Source organism: Doryrhamphus excisus, linkage group LG9 (assembly GCF_037039965.1).
Source record: "Doryrhamphus excisus strain RoL-2023G ecotype Guam linkage group LG9, RoL_Dexc_Guam_v1.1, whole genome shotgun sequence".
Taxonomy (NCBI): Eukaryota; Metazoa; Chordata; class Actinopteri; order Syngnathiformes; family Syngnathidae; genus Doryrhamphus; species Doryrhamphus excisus.
Window position 1 is genome coordinate 15100782 of NC_136365.1, and position 23403 is coordinate 15124184.

Consider the following 23403-nt stretch of genomic DNA (forward strand, 5'->3'; position numbering starts at 1 on the left):
TGTCTTTGGGCGAGAGGTGGGGTACACCCTGGACTGGTCACCAGCCAATCACAGGGCACATATAGACAAACAACCAAATTCACACTCACATTCATACCTATGGACAATTTGGAGTCGCCATTTAACCTAGCATGTTTTTGGAATGTGGGAGGAAACCGGAGTACCCGGAGAAAACCCACACGTGCACAGGGAGAACATGCAAACTCCACACAGAGATGGCCGAGGGTGGAATTGAACCCTGGTCTCCCAGCTGTGAGGTCTGTGCGCTAACCACTCGACCGCCGTGCCGCCCTGCACATAAATCATGAAATAAAAACTTCTTAAATACAAAACGAAAATAATAATACAATACAAAAAATTAACAAACACATATTAGTATGCAGTAATAATAGATAGATTAATAGATAATTACAACAGTAATTGCCACTAGTAATAAAATAAACACCTACACACAGAAAGCTCGTAATTGCCAACACTATTGTTATATGAATGTCAGTCAAAGCTGAGCATTATCATGATCATGACAATTACATTAATGATGATGATTCATCCATTTTCTTTACCATTGTCCTCATTTGGTCACAGTGAGCTGGAGTCTATGCCAGCTGACCATAATAAAGATAATATATTATCATTCAATTGGTAAAGCCTTTTTTTTTAAGCTGTAACATTGGTTTTAATTAATGCAGACTTACATTGGAAGCAATGTTGTGGCAAGTGGAAAGGAAGTCATTAAAAAGTCCTCAGACCACACAGATGCACAAACTCAAAACTGATTCGTTGCTATTTTTGTGAGTGAACCCACACTTTCATGACGTTGCCGCACAAATTGTGAAAGCAGCATAAACAGGGAGGCAGCCTGGCAACCTGCTGCATTGCAATCATCTGATTATTTAGTGTAATCGTAGCCACAGAGCCACACAGCTACTCTTATTCATCACCATGGTTATGCAGATGGGGGTATCATTGATGCTTTCAAAAATTGTTAATTTGTACAGTACTGTGCAAAAGTTTTAGTTCACTACTGATTTTGTTTTGATGATTTTCACAGCAATTGTTTTAACACATATATTCATTAATTCATTCATTTTCTACAACTTATCCTCAAGAGGGTTGCGGGGGTGCTGGAGCCTATCCCAGCTGTCTTCAGGCAAGAGGGAGTACACCCTGGACTGGTGGCCAGCCAATCACAGGGCACATATAGACAAACAACCATTCACACTCACATTCATACCTATGGACAATTTGGAGTCGCCAATTAACCTAGCATGTTTTTGGAATGTGGGAGGAAACTGGAGTACCCGGAGAAAAACCCACACATGCACGGGTACAATATGCAAACTCCACACAAAGATGGCCGAGGGTGGAATTGAACTCCAGTCTTCTAGCTGTGAGGCCTGCGAGTTAACCACTCATCAGCCGTACAGCCGCTCGTGGAGCAACGTATTACAAAATGTATTGCATATTGGTGAGGATCTGGATAGACGGCCCAATACAGAATGTTATTAGTTGGGGTGTCACGACACACCCAAATCACAACACGGCATTTTAATATTGATTCCCAGAAAAGTACAGTGAACGAATATGATGGAACAAATTTTTATATTTAAGAGAGTCACAAAAACAATGGAGGTGTGTTTTGAAATGTTTATTGTCCCACAAATTAACACTGAAAATATATTATTGTCAACATTTTTTGAGACCAAATAAACCATAGAAGTCACTCTCGTCCTTTTATGTACCTGCCAGGACTGACCAGATGTCCTTTCATATTTAAAAAATACAATAAAAAACAATATCATACATACACAACATATACATACTATGTATAAATAACAGCACTGCGGCTTGGTAATATTTAAAGTTGCATGGAGCTTGTGAGCTTGTCATGTACAGCTTGCTTCTGAGCAATCCCTGGCACATCGGATTTAGGTCTGGGCTCTGACAAGGGCATTTATTAGAAGTGTGTTCACTTATGATTATGTGCTTTTTGACTGTTCACATTTTTACGCCGCCGGTGGCCAACACTTAACAGCGGCTCAATGGGAATGTGTGTATGTGTGTTTATAACTGCAAGTGGAGGATAGAAATTCTCAATAAAACTGCGGAAGAACCCAGTTTACCTTGAAGTGACAGTAACCATAGAAACTAAGCACTGATAATTTCCATCCTTGAGCAGCAGGTTTCATGTCATGTTCCCTCTGAGATATATTGCCAAGGTGAAGGTGAAAACGAAATGGGCAGCTTGTTCCGTAGAAAACACGTCATTCACACAAAGTTATATGAGGTAAAGCTGAAGTAAAACTTGTATATACATTATATTTGTATATAATCTCCAGCATTTATGCTTTTTCTCTTTTCTGTCCTATAAATGTTGTTAGAATGTTGTATTCTCGTGTTAAATGATGCCTCCACATCAGATAATGAGGTTTGCACAGGTTTGGATGGCTCTACACGCTCTGTTTTACAACAGTTTTTTTCAACACTGACTTCTACTGACATCACTGCAACCCGGACTTCCTTATATGGGCTACAGATTGCCGACAAATAAATACGTAAATACGGATGTACCTTTCTGGAAGTCCTCGGAAGCACTTGGGAATGTGACCAATCACAGCGGAATGGGCTCGGCGGAAGGAGTGCCAGCGGTTGAGTAAAGTAGCATTTGGGCGGGAGGCAGGACATCCGAGAAAACACTAGAAGAGGCACAGAGTGGAAGATCTAGAAAGCTTTCTGTATGGGTTATCATGTGTAGCTCCTCTAAAGGAGTACAGAACCCAAGTCTTGAAAATGAGTATAATAGGTCCCCTTTAAGTATTCTTGGAAGTTCCAGAAAAACTCAAACCGTGTGATTTCAACTTAAGCTATGTGGTTGTGTCATTGAATGCATCCTTTCATGGCTCATAACAAAATTAGTGTGATTTAAATGTTCTGCTACTATTAAAGAAACTAGTGTTCGGTAAATAGATAGGTCAGGCTTTTATATTTGTATGTATTAACTATCTTTTATCTTTCATAAAAGACAGTAAAGTTACTAAAACACAGTCATAAAAAAACAGTAAATATTTCCGGCATGGCTGCAAATGGTGATTAATAAAGGATAATTAATTTCATTGGGCGAGAGGCGCGGTACACCCTGGACTGGTCGCCAGCCAATCACAGGGCACATATAGACAAACAACCATTCACACTCACATTTTGGAGTTGCCAATTAACCTAGCATGTTTTTGAAATATGGGAGGAAACCAGAGTACCTGGAAAAAACCCACGCATGCACAGGGAGAAGGATAATTAATTTGAAAACTGTAATTAATCTGATTAAGATGTTTAATTATTTGACAGCCTTATTACAAGTTGAGCTGCATCCATCTGTTTTCTTTATTAGCAGACTACCTTCTTACCTTCTCAATACCCCCTCCCTTACCTGATGGGGGGGGGGGGGTATTGAGAATTCCACGGCCTGCATTTTTAAACAGACTTGCATCGAAGCCAATAAAACATGCCTCCAAATTCCAGTGCAGTGTGTGAGCCCAAGTATTTATCATAATCATGTATACATGAGGGATTTGTATGCTCAGTAGTTGGTTTTTGTTTTTATGACCTCAAAACATAAAGACGACCAAAGGAGATAAGACCAATATCCATGCATGATTGTTATCACATACACACAATCTCATCCTTTGAATCGCTGCATTGGCTGTCTCATTGTAAAGGTATGAAGGGGGGTATATGAGGTTGCCATGGAGACTATTCTTCTTGGCAACACAGTTGTGAATCTGTAGTTTGATTGGTCACAAGAAGCGTGTGAGCCGGCAGCCACTGGATAACCTCATGGAACCTCCCATGAAATTCATTCTACAGACCAGAGCAACCGACTGGTTAGCTGCCACATCTGTAAAACCTACTCAATTCCTAATCGCCCGCTAAATTTAGGTTAATTATATGGTAAAAAAAAGGAACTTACAACTAATTGCTCAAAAATAAAAGACATTTAATTGTTAATATCATATATTATTTATATTACAGACCAAGAGTCTTAAAGATGCTATTTCACTTAAAAAATGTCAAATAAAAAGGAGGTAATTGTGAGTGGATATGAGTCGGTTTAGCCTTGGCCGCTAGTTGAGATGACGACAATAGTGCTGTTAATATGTGTCAACAACACATGGAAAAGACAAAGCCATCAGGTGCACAATTTAGGAAGAGTAGGAGAAACCGGATGAAGATAAAAAGGTATGGCGCTATAGCATCGCTTTATGTAAACATCAGTGCATAATAAGGCGCCATATTTGACTCCTTGACTCTTGTCGGTAACACTGTTGCAACGTTTGAATTTGTAATTAGATAACGTACCTACTATTGTAAACAATAACGGCATGAGTAGCACTAGCAACACTGAATATAACAAGAAGCTTAGTCTCTAAAAGGTCCTATTTAATTTGATGCAGCATCACTTCAGTTAGCAATTAATGTCACTCTCTCTAATGTTAGCGTTAATTAAAAAGTAACAGCAGTGATTGGACTAGCCAGCCGTGTCATGAAGCTCCAATGAGGAGAGCTTTGTTTTAATAGCAGAATGGTTAAAGTGTGTGTTATGTGTTTATGCACAGGAAACATAATTATTTTATATATATATATATATATACGTATATATTATCTGGGCGAGTTAACTTGAAATGAGGTTAAATATGCCGACAATCATTTTGTGCAATCTCAACTGTGATCTTCACAAACTACATGACGGAGCACGTGAAGCCACAGCACTCCTTCAGCAGGGTGAGGCCCGTTTTGGCCAAGGGAGAAGAGCTCGGCTGAGCCCTGGGTGCTACTCTCCGCTTGGGTACACCTGGAACAACAACATGGTGCATTTTCATTGTCGTAAAATGGTTAAGGTGGATACAGGATGGACTTGCATATACTTATAGTCCTTTATAGATTCATATTGCGCTGAAAATGACAACACACAGTTTAATAGCTGGCAACACAAATGAGGAGCAAGAGAATTGGGCCTTGCCTACAGTCACGCATGATGGTGTTAGTGGAAGCCATCTGGCTTTATGGGCGGAATAGGTGTATCCCATTATGTGCATTGTTTGCTGCCTCATGCTAGGTGTTTCTCTCTCTCTCTCTCGCTCTCGAGAACCCACACAGAAAAGAGAAATGTTTGTGGCTGATGGACTTTCTTTAAGGCGTCATGTTTACTTGGGAAAGTGAGGCTAAAGTGAGATGCATTCGCTGTCATTGTCTTGGGTTTCATGAGTGCTATCGGCACTGGGAGCTGCGGGTCATTGAGGGAAAACATGAATTCCAACAAGTTGTGGGAGTGTGTTGCAGAGCATAATTCACATAGCACAGAGCACATGAGTTTTCCCAGCATCATAATGAGCCCAAACACACCTCCAAGGAAAACAAGGATGCTGACACTAAAAACTCACACTTTAGACAACATATGAACATTCACCGCAAGGTGTACTCACTTGTGTTGCCACCTATTATAATTATACTGCTATACAAGCTCAGGTAAAGTATGTACAAGTTTCATTTCCATAGTATTGTCCCTTGGGAAATTCTAACAACACGATTACTGAATTTTACAACACCTTCTACATTACTGTTAGTTTGCTGGGCTAAATAATTCATTTGCAATTAAAGACAATGTTTGGAGGAAGACGAGGAATATTTAGACATGAGTGTTGTACCTGTTTTCTGCAGGTGTCTTGGAAATTTAGACCTCAGAAAGTCAGCCATTTCTTTGTCTTCTTCTTTCTCCCTGCGTGCAGATAAAGCCATGCATCATCCCCTGTGTTTTAATTTAAAGTCCATTCACCTAATGTTGCTTGTCAGCTCAAAGAGAAGCGTTGCTCCAGAGGCGACGCACAGTGCACAATTAAAATGACACGCAAGTCCATCATTGTATTTACCTGTAAAAGCTGATATCATTGCACTGAAATACTATAAAGGTGTTTTACTAAAGTGGTGGATAGACTGTAAGGCCGTCCTGTGTAATATTATGTTGTGTTATCATCTTACAACACTTCCTCACCTTTGCTGTGACTGTTCATGTGAGCTAACAAGGCGCTATGAAGTCTACAGGGCCCTTTAAAGTACACTTCCTAGACCACATCATCTCCTCTCATTGTTCAAATGACAGTCGTGACCTTTTCTTGTCATCCTCACTGCTCGTATGCACCGCTAAGATGACTCATGCCGAATACGAGACCATCCATCTATCTATCCATCTATTTATCTCGTCATATGCAAAAGCTCACCTGAGTCGTTCAAACTCAACATCATCCACCAGGAAATCTCTCGTTTCGACCAGTTTATGTATTTGCTGCAGAAGTTCTTCTTCCTTTTGTCGGTCCTCATTGGACTTGTCGTTATCTACAGCAGGAAGACAACATTCTTTTACTGGGTTACACCCAGTAAGTGTCAGGGTAAAATATTGGGCCACACACCATTTCTTGATTAATGCTGTCAAAAGATTAATTATGATCCATCATTAATTGATCTAATAATTGTTTTAATCGCACCAAAATATTGCTAAGACAAGCAACCACATTTTTTTAAATGTAAATTATTTATGACTTCAAGATGAAGTCTATTGTAGTCACCTGTTAATCTCTAAATAATTAGAAAATTGAATAAATTAATAATATTTGGTCCATTTACTGTAAACGCATGAAAACAGGAGGGACACTTTTCTGAGTAATATAAGTAACAACAACTCCCACATGCACATACTTTCACGTCCCCTCTTTACTATTCACCGCTCCTCACCTTGCCCTCTCAACTACATTGGGAGCTTATCAACTGAACAAGCCCAAATACAATGACAGTCAATCAATGTCCACTTCAGGGTGTGACTGATTGGTTTCCACACCCAAAAACGGATTTTTACATGAGCACAACTTTTTTTTCTTTTTAAATTGTAATGTTAGAAATTAAAAATTGTACTAAGACAACAAAAAAATGCAATATACTAAATGTGACTACAATGAATTAATCACCATTAATGCACTAATTTGACACCCTTATTCTTGATTTACATTTTTGTTGTGAATTTTGTTTGTTGTGTGATTTTTTTTAACCACGTTTCAAAAAAGGTAAAGGTGAAAAGGTTTGGGAACACTTGTCACGAGAGAGAGAAAGAGTATGTTTTCTACTGCAAATATGAAACTACTCTTATATAATAGTGAAGGTGGTGACTCCAACCTGGCAGGGACACTAATTTGTGCAGCTCCTTCTTCAGCCGAGTGATCTCCTTGCATAGCTGAATGTCATCCATCCTGCCAAAGGAGACACAAAAACATGAGTCATTTGTGTCAACTATATGTACGATATATCATTATCTTGTCCTAATACTTTTTAGGCCCTGAAAATTGAGGTAGTCAGGCTGTAATTCCAGTATGCCAAAAACCAAAAACATTAATCTTTTAGGGAACACAGTCATTTTCTTTATCTTGGAGGTGGAGCTATCCTTATTATTTAATATGAAGTATTATATAAAGCAAAACCATAACACATTATGTAGGATCTCAATCTCCCAACTTGCATGTCGTCTTTATCATCTCACATGTATCTGAGCTCAGACTCCCTCCGGACCAGAACATCTCTAATCCTCTCGATCTTGAATAGTTCGCCCTCGATGTCATCTACAGTAATGCTGGAGTCCGCCATGGACACCACATCGTCCTCTGGAAGACACACGCAGAGGCTTTATCCTTCTTTCATTGTCATTCAATAAATCAGCACATTAATAATGACAGTAGCACAAATCTGGAATTCTATTTTTTTGTGTCTGGGTCTAAGTCTTGGTATTTGTCCAGGTTGTGATCCTGGACTAGGTGCATTGACAGATCCAGGTTCTGGGTGTAGTCTGGCTCGTCTATATGTCTTCCACCACGATCTCTTGCTCCTCTGAGGACCAGCTGAACTGAGCTGTTTCTCAGCAGGTTTTATAGTGTGCAGTTCACTGGCAAATGTGTTTTCAGCTATGACCTGTTGTGTTTTCATTGTGACAGTTGGAATTTTGCCTCCCTTTTGAAAAACGTGATGATGAGTGAAAAGTGTGTTGAAATGGGCTTAAAAAAAGTCAAGTTTTGATACCAGTGTCCTGTTTTTGACAAATGTGTGCAGTGAAAGGAATTTAGTGTCTTATCAATTCAGAAAAACTGTAAAGTGAATGCCATTAGGTGGGGGAATGCAGTATTAGTATGGAACTATTACTAAAGAGGTGATAAGAGGTTTCTCTCATTCATCAACCCATGGTCCTACCACACATACACACTTGAAGAACTGACACCTGTGGATGCTTGACGTTAGCAGTTTTGAAGGCACACATGCAACAGTTAAAGCACACTACCTATTCTGTGCTGTAATACCGACATCCTAAAAGCATATTATGTTGATGCAATTAGCAATCACTAACATTAAGCACCAACCTTATACATTAGAAGGCATTAATTTGACATTAAACATAGGCACCATGTGCATTAGTTAGTTTACCTGCTTTGTTGCCGTCCCGATTCCATTGTGTACATTCCAGTGATCCATAGTGATGGGAAGATTCGCTGCTCATCTCCATCATTCCAGTTGTTGCTCTCTCCACCTCCTCCTCCTCTCTGTGGGATGCAGATGCAGCAAGGAATAGGAAACAACAACAAAAATATCAAAACACAAAAATTGTGATGCTGGATTTCAGTAAGTCATTCCCAGTCATCCACCGACCTGCAGATGTACGAGGGCAAGATAGTCCTCGCATGCTCTGGCGTGTGCAGCGGACAGAAAACTCCTTGTCAATCAAGGTGGTCACGGCACTAGGGAAATAGCACTATCTGGTGGTCGTTAAACGCCACTGCAAGCAAGGAAATCAACCTACTGGTCTTTACAAAACATCAGATATTTATTTACATAATTACAATTGGATTTACAGGGGCATCTTTTTCTCATGAGAAACTGCATAAACATTTGTGCAAAATAAATACATTTATGATGGTTTTACCCTGTGGGATTAACATTTGTCAGAGGGTGTGAGCATTTGTAAAAAATAAAATCTTCTGAGCAGTTTAAGTGCGTAATGTAATGATTTTGATGCTATATGAAACACAGGTGGCTGTGTGAAGAGATGCAATCACATCTTCCATGAATAATAAGCGAGAAGTCAGTCAGTCTATCATCAAAAAGGCCCTCAAAAACCAATGACTCCCTGATGATTTGCAGTGAAGAGTGGCATACTTGTGTACACACAGCTGCTCTCAGACCAGGCCTGCCGTTTTGATATAAACACATGAGACATTTCCAACAAGAAAAGCTACAATGAAAGGTTGTGGTGGTTTGGGGCATGTGTGCAATTCGATAAACAGGTCTGGCCACATGTCGAGTCTTTAAAGTCACTTTTCTCAGTAATAACAGATTAGCTGCATCAGTTTATCATGTAGATCAGCACAGTTCATTCCTGTTAAAACTATTAGCACAATGTTAAAATTGTAACTAGCACTGTATTTCCTTTAGTAAGTTTAATGTTCAACACCACAAGGTGATGTCCTCCATGTTTCCATGTGTCAAAGCAAACAGGGTTAACTGTATTCTCCTTTATATGTGATAATGCAGAAGTCAGGTGATGATGCCAGCAAATGTGTTGACAGGTAGAGGAAGTCCTTTGCTCATGTACTTGCTCAATCCGGCGTCTTTGTCTTCATCAAGGTTTAATTTGGACATCATGCTTTTCTGAACACAGTATCCAGGGTCAAGGCAGGGCACAATTTCAATTCTGGAGGAACACACAAGCAGAAGAGCAAACCTTAAAATATACAGGGGTACTTCTGCCGTTTGTGCAGTCATTGAAGGTTAGATTCCCTGCCAGTCCCAAACCCCTTGCATTACACCACTTTTGAATACACTGCAACATGCAGCACAGTGTGATGCAGCATCATGAAACAAAATGCTATTAAGTATTACAATGTAATAAATGCTTTATTATTTAATTATATTAACCGTCATTTTAACTTTATTAAAAAGTTAAATCATAAACATACTGATCAGGTTGTCATGTGTTTTGCCATGCTCTTACATTTTGTAAGATCCTAAAGTGCTTAGAGATACGCAGCACAATTGAATGTCTCATCAGTGCACGGCACAGTACTAAGTACTCCCAACTTTGTTTGGTGGATTATCAGTTAACGTTATTTTCATTTTTAAGAAAACTTGGGCGTACAAAACCCGAGGTTTTGTACCTTGGTGGAGGTCTGTGCCCCTCTCACATCATGGATAAAAATGTGACATTTCAAACAGATCCAACAAAACCTCCCTTACCTCTGCACATTGTTGTAGGTCCTTTTTGAATCTCTGTCTATTGTAACTCTGAGCCATGATTGACTCTCTAGCGAGCAAATCGTGATGTTGTTGCTCCTGATTTTTGATTCCTGGAAATTAGAAACCATGAGTTTGGTTGTTAACACTCAGCGGAAGGCGGAAATTAAAAAGATGTGAACGTACTACGTTGTTGTTTTTAGCTTTTGCTGGCGCTTCCTTGAAAGTAAGTGTTAAACAATTCAGATCTGAAAGACAAAAGACACACACGGAGTAAAACTCACTTAACATCAATAGAAAGATTAGAGTTTTAATACAAAATACTGTGATGGTAATAAACCTTCTGTTGCATTGGAAGGAATAGCACTGATGTGAACACCAGTTGTCCTGACTGGCATGCCTCTGTCAGCATCACGACCACTTAGTGTCACCTACACATACACACACACACACACACACACACACACAATGATGAACTGTTGAGGAATGGCATTCATTTTATGAAAAGGAATCTAAAGGGGAAAAAAAAAAGTCTCACTTTTTTGTAACTAATGCAGACAAGGGCGCCACATTGGTCCGCTACACTCTTCTTCTGCTTCTCTGTTTGAGGGAAAGCTATGCTGTCAAACAACCTTACATATAATATGTACATGTAGGCGGTTTATGTAGATGGTAAAAAGGTCAATAATGTCCACTGAAGGTACTGTATGTTTCCACAGCCAAATCACCTCTCATTGGAGCCTGGGAGGGTCTGAGCTCAGAAACATCCACCTCCAAATGGGTGAGGAAGACGTCCTCCACTGGTTCTCTCGTCGAGGCTGGAAAGGTGATCTAATGTAGAATGAAAATATAGTATAGCTTTGGAAATATGAAAACTGAGGCCTGGCTGCTGGGGAGATGTCAGTTTGTTTGTTTAAGTAGTGCTGAAATGCCCTTGAGAAAGGTCCAAACAGTGGAGCGCTTCTCAAAATGTTAAAAAGATCACCCACACATTCCATGCTGAACTAGTAGTGAGCAAAATGAAAAATTGATTGATTCAAGTAGATTTTTGTAATATTGTAATATTAGTGTTTGTGTACAAGTACACCACTGGTAAATCGCTAATAGTATACATACAGCTAGTCCCTCTCAAAAACGTTACACTAAAATGGTAAAGATATATTACAATACCTTTACAAAGTAGATGTTGAAGTAGACCGGTTGTTGGCCCATACGGACGTAGTAAGAAATGACGTCAGACACAAATGGCTCTTTTGAGCTTGCTGGGTTTGTTTGTCGCTGCAGAACAAAAACAACAAGTGCTTAAGTGTGACTGATAATGTGACTATGATAATTAAAACTGAGAATTATTATTGTTATCTTTGTAAAAGCAGAGTTTGTGCTACAGCTTCTGTATTGGATTCATTCGATTCATGTTATAACTATGAGATGCACCCATGTGATGGCTGGTGTTTACGTTGTAGATTTGGCTTGAAAGGTTTATTTACCATTTTAGCCAGTTTGGGAATCATGCAGCCCAAACTGTTGATGTTGCAGTTGTACCACGGGTCAACCCAGCTCAGGTAAGAACCAAGTGTGCAGGAACTCTGTTTTAACTGATGGTTCTCCTACAGGAAGATGACAACAGCAGGGAAGAACAAGTCTGCACACCAAAACCAAGCGTCCAAACGCATCGACAATTCTTGCTGTAACGGGAAAGCCTCAATGTATGCTTCCAAGAAGGCGTGTTTGTATTTATATAAAAACATGCAAGGGCAAGGGGATATTTCCTCACCTTGTGTGAGGAGACAACAGTTGGTGCTGCACAAACAGGGATGTAGTAAAACTGCAGGTTCACTTTCTTTGTAAGAAAACGTCTCCTCGCTTCCCTTTTCCTGTAATGAAGGCCGTAACTGGTGAGAAGCACAAATAGTGTTTGACAATCTTTCCATAAAATGGTGATCGGGATTTCTCTTCTTCCCTGAACTGAGGTAATTAAACTGTTAGAACGTAAATGACTCTAAAAAGTCATTCCCAATATTTTGACTTGCCACGACAATAGGGACAGCTGGGAATGTCATGATAAATTTTGCAGGCCGATAATTGCCCTCAATATTGACATTTTTTTTAGAAAATTTTTCATTAATTACTTGAGAAAATGACAGTACATCATATCAAAAGCGTATCAGAAAGAGTATTTAACATCGAGCGCTTTTAAATACATTCAACAAAAAAACTCAATGAAAATCAATAATAATCCAAAACAATAAAATATAGAACTTTAGAACTCTGTTATAAAAAAATAAATACTCCAATAAAAAGCACACACACAGTTATGTAGTATATTGTTAAACTAATAATGACTAATGACTTGTTGCACTGTAGCTTTGAATTCACTCTAAACGTGAACCATGGGAATGAATCCCTCACCTTAAGTAATAGTAGGCTTTAGCCAGGCGGTTCACTACACTATCGCTCCCAATGATGACCATCCTTGCTGTAAAGTGTCTCTGCTGCTTGGGGAAGAGGTTCTGCAGTGTATTGCTTCCTGATCGCCTTTGCAGTGTGACCCGTCTTCCTCCTTCCTTTCCCCCAAGTCCTCCTGTCCCCAGAATAGCGTGACCTTCCAGTGTGTCCTGCATGAGCGCCACACTGTCCTTCACGGATGGTTTCACCTTCATGCCTCCACGGCGGGACAACTTGACTGACTGTTGGTCGCTGGGGGTAAAAAAACAACAATGTAACAACGCAGGTTTCCACCAAGCAGTGAGGTTCAGTTCAGGTTGATGGAGGCTGTATTTTTCAGCGCTTTATTATTATTATTATTATACATTCCGTAAGCACTGCAGACCAAATGAATTGAAGCCTTTTACCTTTTGCAGGCTTCCCACGATGCATTTACATTGCCGGAATCGAGCACTGCCATGGGCGAGGCATCACCACAAGGGGGTAGGTCTCGTTCAATGCCGCTGTCATTGGACATGACGGAGAAGCGAGTCTTGTCAGATGGCATAAGTTCACCAGGTGAGTCGCCCAGCTCGGGGTCCTCTTGCTCCGCATTGAGGGAGAACTGCTCTGTTGTGGAACTGGATCGCAGCCACTTGGCCACCTCTCGCCCTGTACACATATTTATAGTTACTAATAATGGCATAACAGGAATCTACAATCTATATTGAATTATTGTTCTGCATGTAAGTGGTCAGCAGTGCAAAAAACTTTGTAGCCCAATGCTATGATAGGATCATCTGGACCAGATGAGGCAGCTCTGTGTGCTACATAAAGATTATTTTTTTCCAGTCTTCACACTTTTGTGCAGTATATCCCATGTGACACTCAGCATTTGATGCTTGTTAGCACAAAATGTACAGAGAACATTGTCAGAGTTCACATAGTGTGTCCAAGTACAGCAGGACAGTATGGAGAAAATTGGCTGCAGATGCAATGTGTATCAATATTTTATTTTACCAAGACATTTTGGACAATTCTTTGATGTCACCTCTGTGGGAAGAGTTTGCGGAAGGCCCTTTTTGGCTTGAAAGTAATTGGAGGGTCAAATAGAGGAAATGTTTCGACACATTTTGACCTAATTTGAGCTCTTTGCACTCTGGGTTAGTTCAGTTCAGCTTGGTCCAAACAACTTCCTTTAGACCCCCCACAGTGTCCAGGACCACTCACAGATATCCAGATCCTCTGTCCACAGGTGGAAGCTCATCTCAGGGTTAGGAAGCGGGCAGTCAGAAAGAGGTCCAAAGGAAACAGGCTCTACACACACACAGGAAGAGACCAAAACTGTCACAATGACGCTCAAAAAAAAAAAAACAACAACAACAAACTAGCTTCCTCACAGTTGGGACGAGAATTGTTTAATCACATAGGTCAGCAACATGACAGCAGTGGAAATACATATCCGGAATAACAGTACATAAAACATATTAAAAAATGCTTTTGCCAATCAATACAAATGACTTTGGGCAATTTAATGCACTACTTTGTGGGTACAGACAATTAGTTATGGAAGCAAACACAAACGACACAGTGTTCATCAAGGCTCTTTCCTGGGGCCACTTAAACTCATCTCCATGCAAGGAACTCACAATGTGCAGTGTTACCTCATCTCTATCTATCTTATTTGGCAATAATGTACAGTAACAAGCGTCCCAGACTCATGTGACACATAACCTGCAGCTAGGGTGGTTATTGTGGCGGACTACCCCCACGCAAATCATCTCTGATCTCGTAAACTAAGCACTGTTCCATGCCTCATTCAGAGTGGCATTTGTGGTTCTGCTTCATAAAATAAGCACAGCGCTGTCATTCTGTCCTCTCTCATGCAGCGTCTACCTGTGACAATTTCACTTTGCAGCTGCTGAAGACGGCTCCTTAGTGTTGCCCCCAACTCGCCCGGCCCCTCTTCGACACACTGCTCCAGAGTCACCAACACATCCTGAAAATAAGGCTCGACATCCATATCCTGTTCCAAAACACACAAACACACGTGGGTGAACACACACACACACACAGGAAGATAAATATATCTAAGCAATGTATTAATAGCAAAGACGTCAAAGGTCACAAGTGGGCGTATATGTAGATCCCCTATGTGTGTGTCCTGCTGGGGTATTACTTTAGGGCCAGCGCCAATGGACAGCAAAGCTTCATTGTGGATGTTGTATTTGACACGTACATGCTGTATGTGCCAGGTTTTTTCTTTTTTTTTTTTTTTACATCAAGAATGTACTGCTATAGCAGTACACCAACTGAGGAAAAAATGTTCGCAATGGTGTAGAACTGTATGTGTTGATAATATTTAGCCTCTCGGTGCAGTTGTACGTCAATGCTAACTGCACCCACAATAATGAACATACTGTTAAATGAATATCTCTCTGACAGTGTGACTCAAAACTGAGCGTTATTATTTTTGAAGAGACAGATTTGTTGATGCAGCTCTTACACTAGATGTCAAAAGATTGTACATGTTTACTTAATATTGTGGCCCAACTGCAATAAGAAAATTTCAAAGTAGGATTCAATATGCAATATTTTCATAGAGCACAGAAAACGTGTTTTGGAAATATCAATTTTACCATAGAGCCCTGTAGACATGAAATAACACCCCTATAGTCACGCTTACATTATTCTTTGTTTACACCACATTGCGAAACACTAATGCGCAAGCTACGGGATTCACTACTGGGAAATAACAGACGGCCGCAGCTCATAACATCTAGCAAGCTACCGAGCTAACTAGTTAACCTATAAAAATTTGTTGTAAACAAAGTGTTTCAAACAGAGTGGGGAAGAAGGACAAACTGTCGAACCTGTTTTAAGAGAACATGTTATATTTAAGTTGACTAGTCATGATTTTTCACTTTTATTGAGACAAAATGTTCAAAATAAATGTTTTTTATATAACTTACATTGCATACTGCTGTTGGGTTGATATCTGTATCAGAAATAAAGTGCTGGACAACATTGGTTTATCGGAACGCTAATGTTGAGCATCTCTAGTTTTGGTTGCATAGTTACATTAAATGTTAGGAAAACTGACAACTACACTAGATATTCATGTCACAACGAGAGAATAGTTGCACTGACCTTGAGTGTCTTGGCCAATTTGGCTCCATGGGACTGCTCTCCTAAAGTAGCCTGGATGGAGTGTTGGACCACACTGCGCATGTGAGCTGTTGGACTTGCTTGACTTGCTGCCTCAATGTCATCCATCATGACTTGTGCCAGAAGGCCAGAAAAGACCTCGGGGTCAGCCAGAACAAAAACCCTATAATTTACACAGTATAAGACAATTTGTCAGTAAACGCAAACCAAAAAGCTTGTAAACAATTAGTAACATGTAAACTATTTTAATAAAAGACATACTTCTCTTGGAATGGATAATGCTCATTCTTTAGTCTCTGTTCTGCTACCATCATCCTCTGGTAGAGTAGACCTGCAGTATACAGTACATTGAGCATCACAGTATATAACAGCAGAATAGAGGTACTTTATCTATTCTGACAAGTAAACTTCATACCTGGAATGTAACGTTCAGTTTTCATCTGCCTAGTGTAGCTGAGGCCAATGGTGCAGTAGGGCTGAGGGTAGGTCAGCAGTCGCTTGCAGAAGTCATAAACACGTTTGTAGAGCTCATCTGGAATGTAGGCTGTCTGAGATATGAACACAACACAAGCTTGTACACATACTTTTGTGAGGCCAAAACATTTATTTAATCACTTTTCAAGCTATTAAAGCTTTGATACATAAATGAAAACATTCACATCAGTCCTTTCATCTGGTGTTCCACAAGGTTCAATCCTCAGCCTCCTTTTGTCTATCATCTACTCATAAAGTCAGCACCAGTTGCCTCATGTATTATGGGGAACTATAACCTGAATACAACCAAAATAAATATTGAAACAAAAATTGTACCTGAATGATGGCATACATGAGTGTGTGGAGCAAAGGGATAATGTAGTCATGACTGTTCCACCTCTCCGCCTGAAGAGAAAGAGGCACACACCTTAAACTGACATCAGCAAGACTCAGTAATAAAGAAAAAATAGTTTTTAGGCCAGAAGTGGGTTCGGGTTTAATCGTAAAAGATACATTTTAGTTAAAGTCATCAATTGAAATTCCTAGAAGATGAGAAGGAGAGCATACATACAACAGTTACGCACCTTTTCTAGCTCTTTTATCAAAACCCACAACAGAGACAAGCCGTTGGCTGGATTGTTCAGAACCTTCTTGTGGAGAGTCCATCTCAGCATACCTACACAGACACGTACACACACGTTCATACAAATATAAGTTGTACACCTCAATAACTTGTGAAATGTGTCACAATTTTTGTGCTAAATCTGAATAAATCTTCTGACTAGCAGCTGGACATTCTGTTGATTCTGAAGCAGCAGAAACAACTTCAGCTGCAGGAAAGAGAAAATTAATCCCCGTTTCTTCACACTTTTGACCTGTGCTAAAGAGTGGTACCTTTGTTGAGACAGTCTGGAGAATGCGGGTTGTCTGTTTCTCTGGGCAAGACAGCCTGGATGCTGCGGTACAGTTCTCGCTCCGGGACTGTAGGGGAGCAGCCAGCTGGTGATAGTGTCAGGAAAACCCTGTTAACTTCTTTTTACACTTGTATAAGCACTTTTGCTGCTAAATCTGACAACATTGTCACAAAGTATGTGTGTCGTCTGCCAGACAGAAGTGAGAAGGTGGAGCACTGAGAGTGTTTTTTTAAAATTTCATTTATAAAGTGGTACCCTGCCATACAAGTGTCCCAGTAACGCCTCCTGGCTGATTTTTTTTTTTTGCTTCGACTTGCAATCTAAAATTTAAGTTACAAGCTGCTATTTACTGGCAGGAGTAGCTGAGGACAGCTATTTAAGGGCTTGAGTCAATGTGACCATGACTGAAGATGACAATGTCTGTAAATAGCATTAGCAGCGCTAGAATTTGCAACAAACAAGTTAGTCACCAGGAAAACTTTTCAACACATCAGCAAAACATACCTATATTACAGCCATCTAATTATTACTATGGGCTGCACAGCGATCGAGTGGTTAGTGCGCAGGCCACACAGCTAGGAGACCCGAATTTGATTCCACCCTCGGCCATCTTTGTGTGGAGTTTGCATGTTCTCCCCGTGCATGCGTGGGTTTTCTCCGGGTACTCTGGTTTCCTCCCACATTCCAAAAACATGCTAGGTTAATTGCCGACACCAAATTGTCCATAGGTATGAATGTGAGTGTGAATGGTTGTTTGTCTATATGTGCCCTGTGATTGGCTGGCGACCAGTCCAGTGTGTAGCCCGCCTCTCGCCCGAAGATAGGCTCCAGCACCCCCGCGACCCTCATGAGAATAAACGGTAGAAAATGAATGAATGAATATTATTATTGTTAGCATGTATGTGTGTAGATGCGTATCGAATCGTTTACCACAAAGAGATTACATCCCTACTTATTATAAATAAAAATGTCTTGCCATCTCAATTCATTATAAACAAAATGCAATTAATAACGATTAAATAGACTATAATCGACTGGCAGCCCTAATTGCAATTATTTTATTTTGATGAAGTGATATAAAATATCAATATTAAATTAACAAACCAAGAATCAAGTTTATTTGGTGTATAAGGTGTTTTTCCTCACTCTTAAACACTTTGAAAGCTTTCACCGAATTCATAAATAAATATAAAGTAAACCAATAAAATAATAATAATAATAATAACTGCTGTGGGGTTTACCGGTCTGCTCCATGCTGAACACCCGACTTGTGTTATCCCAGGGGACATGGCAGGTCATGGCTTGTGCACATTGTGTGGCTGTAATGAGAAATGAGAAAGATGACAGGAAGCGCCTCACATGTTGTGACAGCTCCAGTGTCAAACAGAAAGTGAACACGCTGATGTGACAGCAGTAAATGCTGTAGCTAAATCTGTGACAATGTCAGAGTGAGTTTGTTGAAAAATGATGATGCTACAAAGAAAAAAAAAACACAGCTCCCACATCTGGTTCCTCGAGCTGATTGACAGATAGTTGGCAAAACTCAATTTTTATTTTATATTTTATTTTAAAGTGTAGTGAAGCCTGCTTTACAGGCTAATTGAGCTAGGGTCAATTCAGAGGCATTATCATGTCCACAAGGAAGGCGTTAGAACATCATTAAAAAGTTGTACTTTGCACAATAGGGAACCTTTAAAATAAACTTGATACTAAGGTGATTCATTAAGAGACAAAATGTTTTAAAAACATATCCCCGCGACCCTAATGAGGATGTAGCGCCACTGAAAATGAAGGAATGAATGAAAGAATTGAAGCACTGTTGGAGTCACATAGGTTGCCTCACGAGGAACTAACACACTAAAAGTAACTTCAGCTGTAAAACACAGACTGGATTAGCACACAGAGATTTTTGGTGTTTTCTGTGATTATTATGTCGGTAATGCAAAAGCGATTAAACTTTTCCAAGCTTCTGGATCTGGTGGGTCACTGCCCCACTTCACACCAATGCAAAGGCCCGGAAAATAAATTCCTTGTGTCTTCTTCACACATCACCGATCATAATAGAACCTCTCAGAGTTGGCAAAGGTAAATAATAATAATCAACTCACCCCAAATAAGGTTCAAGTCAACAAGTGTATGACAGAACTGGAAAGAGAAAGCAAGCAAGCGACTGAGGAGTTGAGGTTATGTGAGGTTACACAGTCAGTCAACGTATGCGCAGGTGTGAGGGTGTCTTTGACACCCTTTTAGTTCACACACAATCCGCCTAAATGTATTCATGTATATACTCAAGTCATCCTCACTCATAGGGTTTCATGAGTGCTATTCTAGCCTCTAAATGTAGTACTACTCCTAACCCACTTTTCTATGCTAAAACACACACACACACACACTCAGGGCTAGTCGTTTCACAGGCCTTGTGTGGAGATTGAAAGGGTTTAGTGTGATGGATTTGCCCTTGATCCCAGCAAGAAAAGCAGCAGTGAGTTGCCAATGCTGTCTCAGCAGCTCAGCACACTGACCACAAGCTTCCGCCAGCCTCCAAAATCACTCCCTGCCTGTCATTTTGTCTTTCATACACTTTCATTCTGCTCATTGCTTTGCTATAACTTTTGCCCCCCCATCTGTCTTGTACAATATTAGAGCCACTTTGGAAGCAAAATATGAGAGAAAGGTCAAGCAACAAGAATGATGTTGCAATGGCACACAGAACAGTCAAGACATAATATTACCAGACTTGTAATATTGTATTTATGTATTTAGAATTCATAAAATTACAATTTGATCCTATAATTTTTCAAAAAATAGGCAAGAAAAAAGAATTGACGCAAATTTTGTTGACTTTGTTCTATCATCAGCCTGTGTTTTTAAACATGTGTTGATAATAATAAACAGACTGTATACTAGTACACTTTCACTGTTGCAAACACACAAAAAAACGTATGCAAAAAGTATGCAAACACAATCCCAATCTCTTAAATACAGTATGTGCATGCATAGACGAGAAGGCATTCATGCGCAAGCCTGCAGTCTCAGCACGAACACCACGTGCACACTTGACAGCATGCACTGTGCAGGAGGTGACACGTATACAACACTTCCTCTGCTTAAGAATGAGTGGGCAGATGATGATGATGATGATAGCAAACAACATCTTAAAAATAGATTGCTTAGTTGAAAAAAAAGGACTGAATGATGACTGTGTTCTGTTGTCTTTGTGCAGGGTTCATACTTTTCCATGTCATCTTATACAGTACCACTGTTAATAAATCATTTATGCACAGTATATATACAGTAAGTTTTATAAACACATGATTTGCAGCAGTGAATAAGAACTTCCTGGAATTTTGTGCATCACTGCACAATGTTCGCCGACTTAAGCCTCACAAACTCAACCAAATATGCTCATCGAGAGCCAGTGGCAACTCTGCATGCCCCATCAGAGCAAGTACAGATGGCACTCTTCTTTTTGCAATTCCAAGGTGTTGCCCACTGGACTATTTACAGGAAAGTGACTCAGTTGCTAATCTGTATGTGGTGCCACAAGCATCCATTTCCACTTACTGAATTCGGAACCACCGCCACCCGCCGTACGTGTGGCGTCGGTCAAGCAAGGCCGGGAACAATGCAGCCAAATACAAAACAGGAGCACTCATTTCCGTTCCGCCGTGCTTAAGACGTCTCCGAAAACAGGAAGGAGCTGACAGCAATGCGTGGAAGTGCGTTTGCAGAGTAAAGGAGCAAAAGAGCATGTGTGCGCGACTGCTTGATTGGAAATCCCCACACGAAGATAGCATTGGATTTAAGTCTCAGGACAGCTGGGCTTAGTCTTCTCTTACAACACCTGTGTGTGTGTGTGTGTGTGTGTACACGCGTGAGAACTGGGTCAGTTGTACATTTGGCCAAAGATTTAGGCTTGTGCTGCTACTGTGATGAAAAAAAACAACAACATGAAAGATAAGTACAGTAATTAAGAAAGTAAAACTTATTTCTTTAGCATTTTTCACTCAACAAAGTGCTTCAGAAGACACCATGCGCAAACAAAATGCATTATAACTGCAAATGATAACAAGGAAATAAAACACCACATAAGATAATGATAATTTATGTTAATAAAAATATTGATTCTTAAAAAGAGCTAATATGTGAACTAAAGCATTAATGGCTTATTATGCCCATAATCAGAACTGTACAGTCCGAGTATTTCATTCATCTAGAAATTTTCCACACTGTGAGTGTGGAAAAAAAAACAAAGGGAGGAATCCTATTAGTCCATATGAATACAAGTAAAGGGAAGTTTTCAAGTCTCCTACAACTTTTCCTTGTTCACATCAGCAACTCTGGCATTGATGCTTAATGACGTCCCAGCCATACAAGCTTGTGCTTCTATTCTATGTATATTTTGAAATCATTAGTCATAGGAGACATTCCATGGTTGGTGATGAAATTAAATGTAAATTTACTTTTTTTTTAAATTTTTTATTCTTGTAATAATGAGTTTATTCCCATAATTCTCTTACTTTGACATAATTTTAGAACTTTTTTTTTAGCTAATTTTGTTTCTTGTGTTATGATTTTTTCTTTAATATTTCAACTTTATTTTTCCTCATAAATTACAATTTTGTTCTTGTTTTTGAATTTTTGTCATTAGATTACATTATTTATTCTCTTAATATTTTGACTTTATTTTCTTACTACATTTTCTTACTACATTTCTGATGTGCCACAGCCTGGTTACAAAAACACAACACAATGGAAATGCCCGCGAGACGCACTTTGGACAACCCTGCTTTAGATGGTTTGCAACTTGAATAGAGCACTTTAACACTTTTATGAATACTGTATAATGCGCTGAACACTTTCAAGTACCCAAGCAATCAAAGAATATATAATCTGACCAAACCTTCAAAGAACCATTAAGTCTTTTAAACAGTGTCCAGAGGCACCTCAAGACACGGAGCCATTCATCTTACATGACTGGGTTTTGGACCCTACAGGGGGGCACAGCAGAAAAATTATCTAATTGTTGCTTTGGCTTGGAGCATTTGGTTACTTTGTGTCTTTATTGTCGTCACATCTGTCAGGATATAATGTACGATCTTGACCTACGCCTCAGAGAGGACTGAGAGGTCTTTATACCGAAAGGAGACTATAAGATCACATGCCCATTGAGAGATGGGTATGAGCCATACAACCATGCAGTAACTACTGTATATTACTGACAGCTTTAAAATATAATTAGATGAGCGACTTTACTAGCACTACTGATAACACTGTGCTTATTGATTGCCTTATTGTGCCTGGAGGGCCTCAGTCATCTCTTGTCTGAGTTTGATCAAGATAAAACTGCTTTAACTGGGAGTGTTAGTGTGTCTATTTAGATTTTTAGTAAAGGATAACTGGCGAATAAATACAACTGGTAGCCACCCGGCATCCCCCTTAGAGCCAACAAGGTAGCAGCAGGAAGCTGGACAATAAAACAAGGAAGCAGCAGGAAATACAGCTGTGCTTTTAAACTAACAGACAAAACAGAGCATGGGGAAAAGACTTCAATCGCATCAGGCAAGCTTATCAAAAATGTTGTATTATCTCAGGAGGGGAAAAAACATAAACAAGCACCCTTCAGGGTTCTTTCCGATTTAAGAGAAGTTCAAGTAAGAAGAAGGCAGGAGCTCCATTTCTGTTTATTTCTGACTAAATAGTCCTGGTCAGTGAAAGTAATTCAAATTTGAATGTGTATATAAACTTTTGACATACTACAGCTCGTCAACATGATAGCAGGAGTGATAAAAGACATTATTTGAATAATATCTGTAAAGTGTGGTTAGAGGTAACAGCACTATAATGTTATACGTAAATTCCAATCAATTCGCTCATGCAGATAGGTTGCACCACCTGCGCGGCTAACCTGACTCTTTCAAAGATAGCCTTCCTGGAGCACTTGAACCACATAATACAAAACAATGACTTATCAGAATGTGCTTTAAATTAAAGAAAACCTACCCTTGCTTGAACACAGCTGACGACAACCGTCAACTTTGACTTGACAAGTTATAAGTAGAAGCGGTGAGGAAGTGTGGCCACACCTACCGACCAATGGCATGCCAGGATA

The 23403-nt window shown here is 39.8% G+C and overlaps 2 protein-coding genes across 4 annotated transcripts; both read right to left on the reverse strand.

Moving 5' to 3' along the window:
- Window positions 1-3970: 3970 nt before the first annotated feature.
- pik3r6a (phosphoinositide-3-kinase, regulatory subunit 6a) lies at window positions 3971-8882 on the reverse strand. The gene is made up of 7 exons (XM_058078593.2): window positions 8731-8882; window positions 8509-8624; window positions 7577-7697; window positions 7216-7289; window positions 6270-6384; window positions 5700-5770; window positions 3971-4846 (listed from the first exon to the last, which is right to left on the reverse strand). The coding sequence occupies exons 2-7, from the start codon at window positions 8588-8590 to the stop codon at window positions 4734-4736; spliced, it is 576 nt and encodes a 191-aa protein (XP_057934576.2). The 5' UTR covers window positions 8591-8624; window positions 8731-8882; the 3' UTR covers window positions 3971-4733.
- Window positions 8883-8903: 21 nt separating this feature from the next.
- pik3r6 (phosphoinositide-3-kinase regulatory subunit 6) lies at window positions 8904-23394 on the reverse strand. 3 transcript variants are annotated; one of them, XM_058078561.2, is made up of 21 exons: window positions 23295-23394; window positions 18533-18610; window positions 17272-17358; window positions 16962-17053; window positions 16714-16782; window positions 16319-16451; window positions 16165-16234; window positions 15886-16066; window positions 14632-14761; window positions 13966-14052; window positions 13164-13407; window positions 12721-13008; window positions 12086-12203; window positions 11799-11918; window positions 11482-11589; window positions 11040-11142; window positions 10850-10911; window positions 10652-10742; window positions 10498-10559; window positions 10315-10424; window positions 8904-9772 (listed from the first exon to the last, which is right to left on the reverse strand). In XM_058078561.2, the coding sequence occupies exons 1-21, from the start codon at window positions 23392-23394 to the stop codon at window positions 9616-9618; spliced, it is 2490 nt and encodes an 829-aa protein (XP_057934544.2). In that variant the 3' UTR covers window positions 8904-9615. The 3 variants fall into 3 exon arrangements, with proteins under 3 accessions (XP_057934544.2, XP_057934534.2, XP_057934525.2); XM_058078551.2 differs by having other exon boundaries at window positions 12086-12185; window positions 17272-17376; XM_058078542.2 differs by having other exon boundaries at window positions 17272-17376.
- Window positions 23395-23403: the final 9 nt, after the last annotated feature.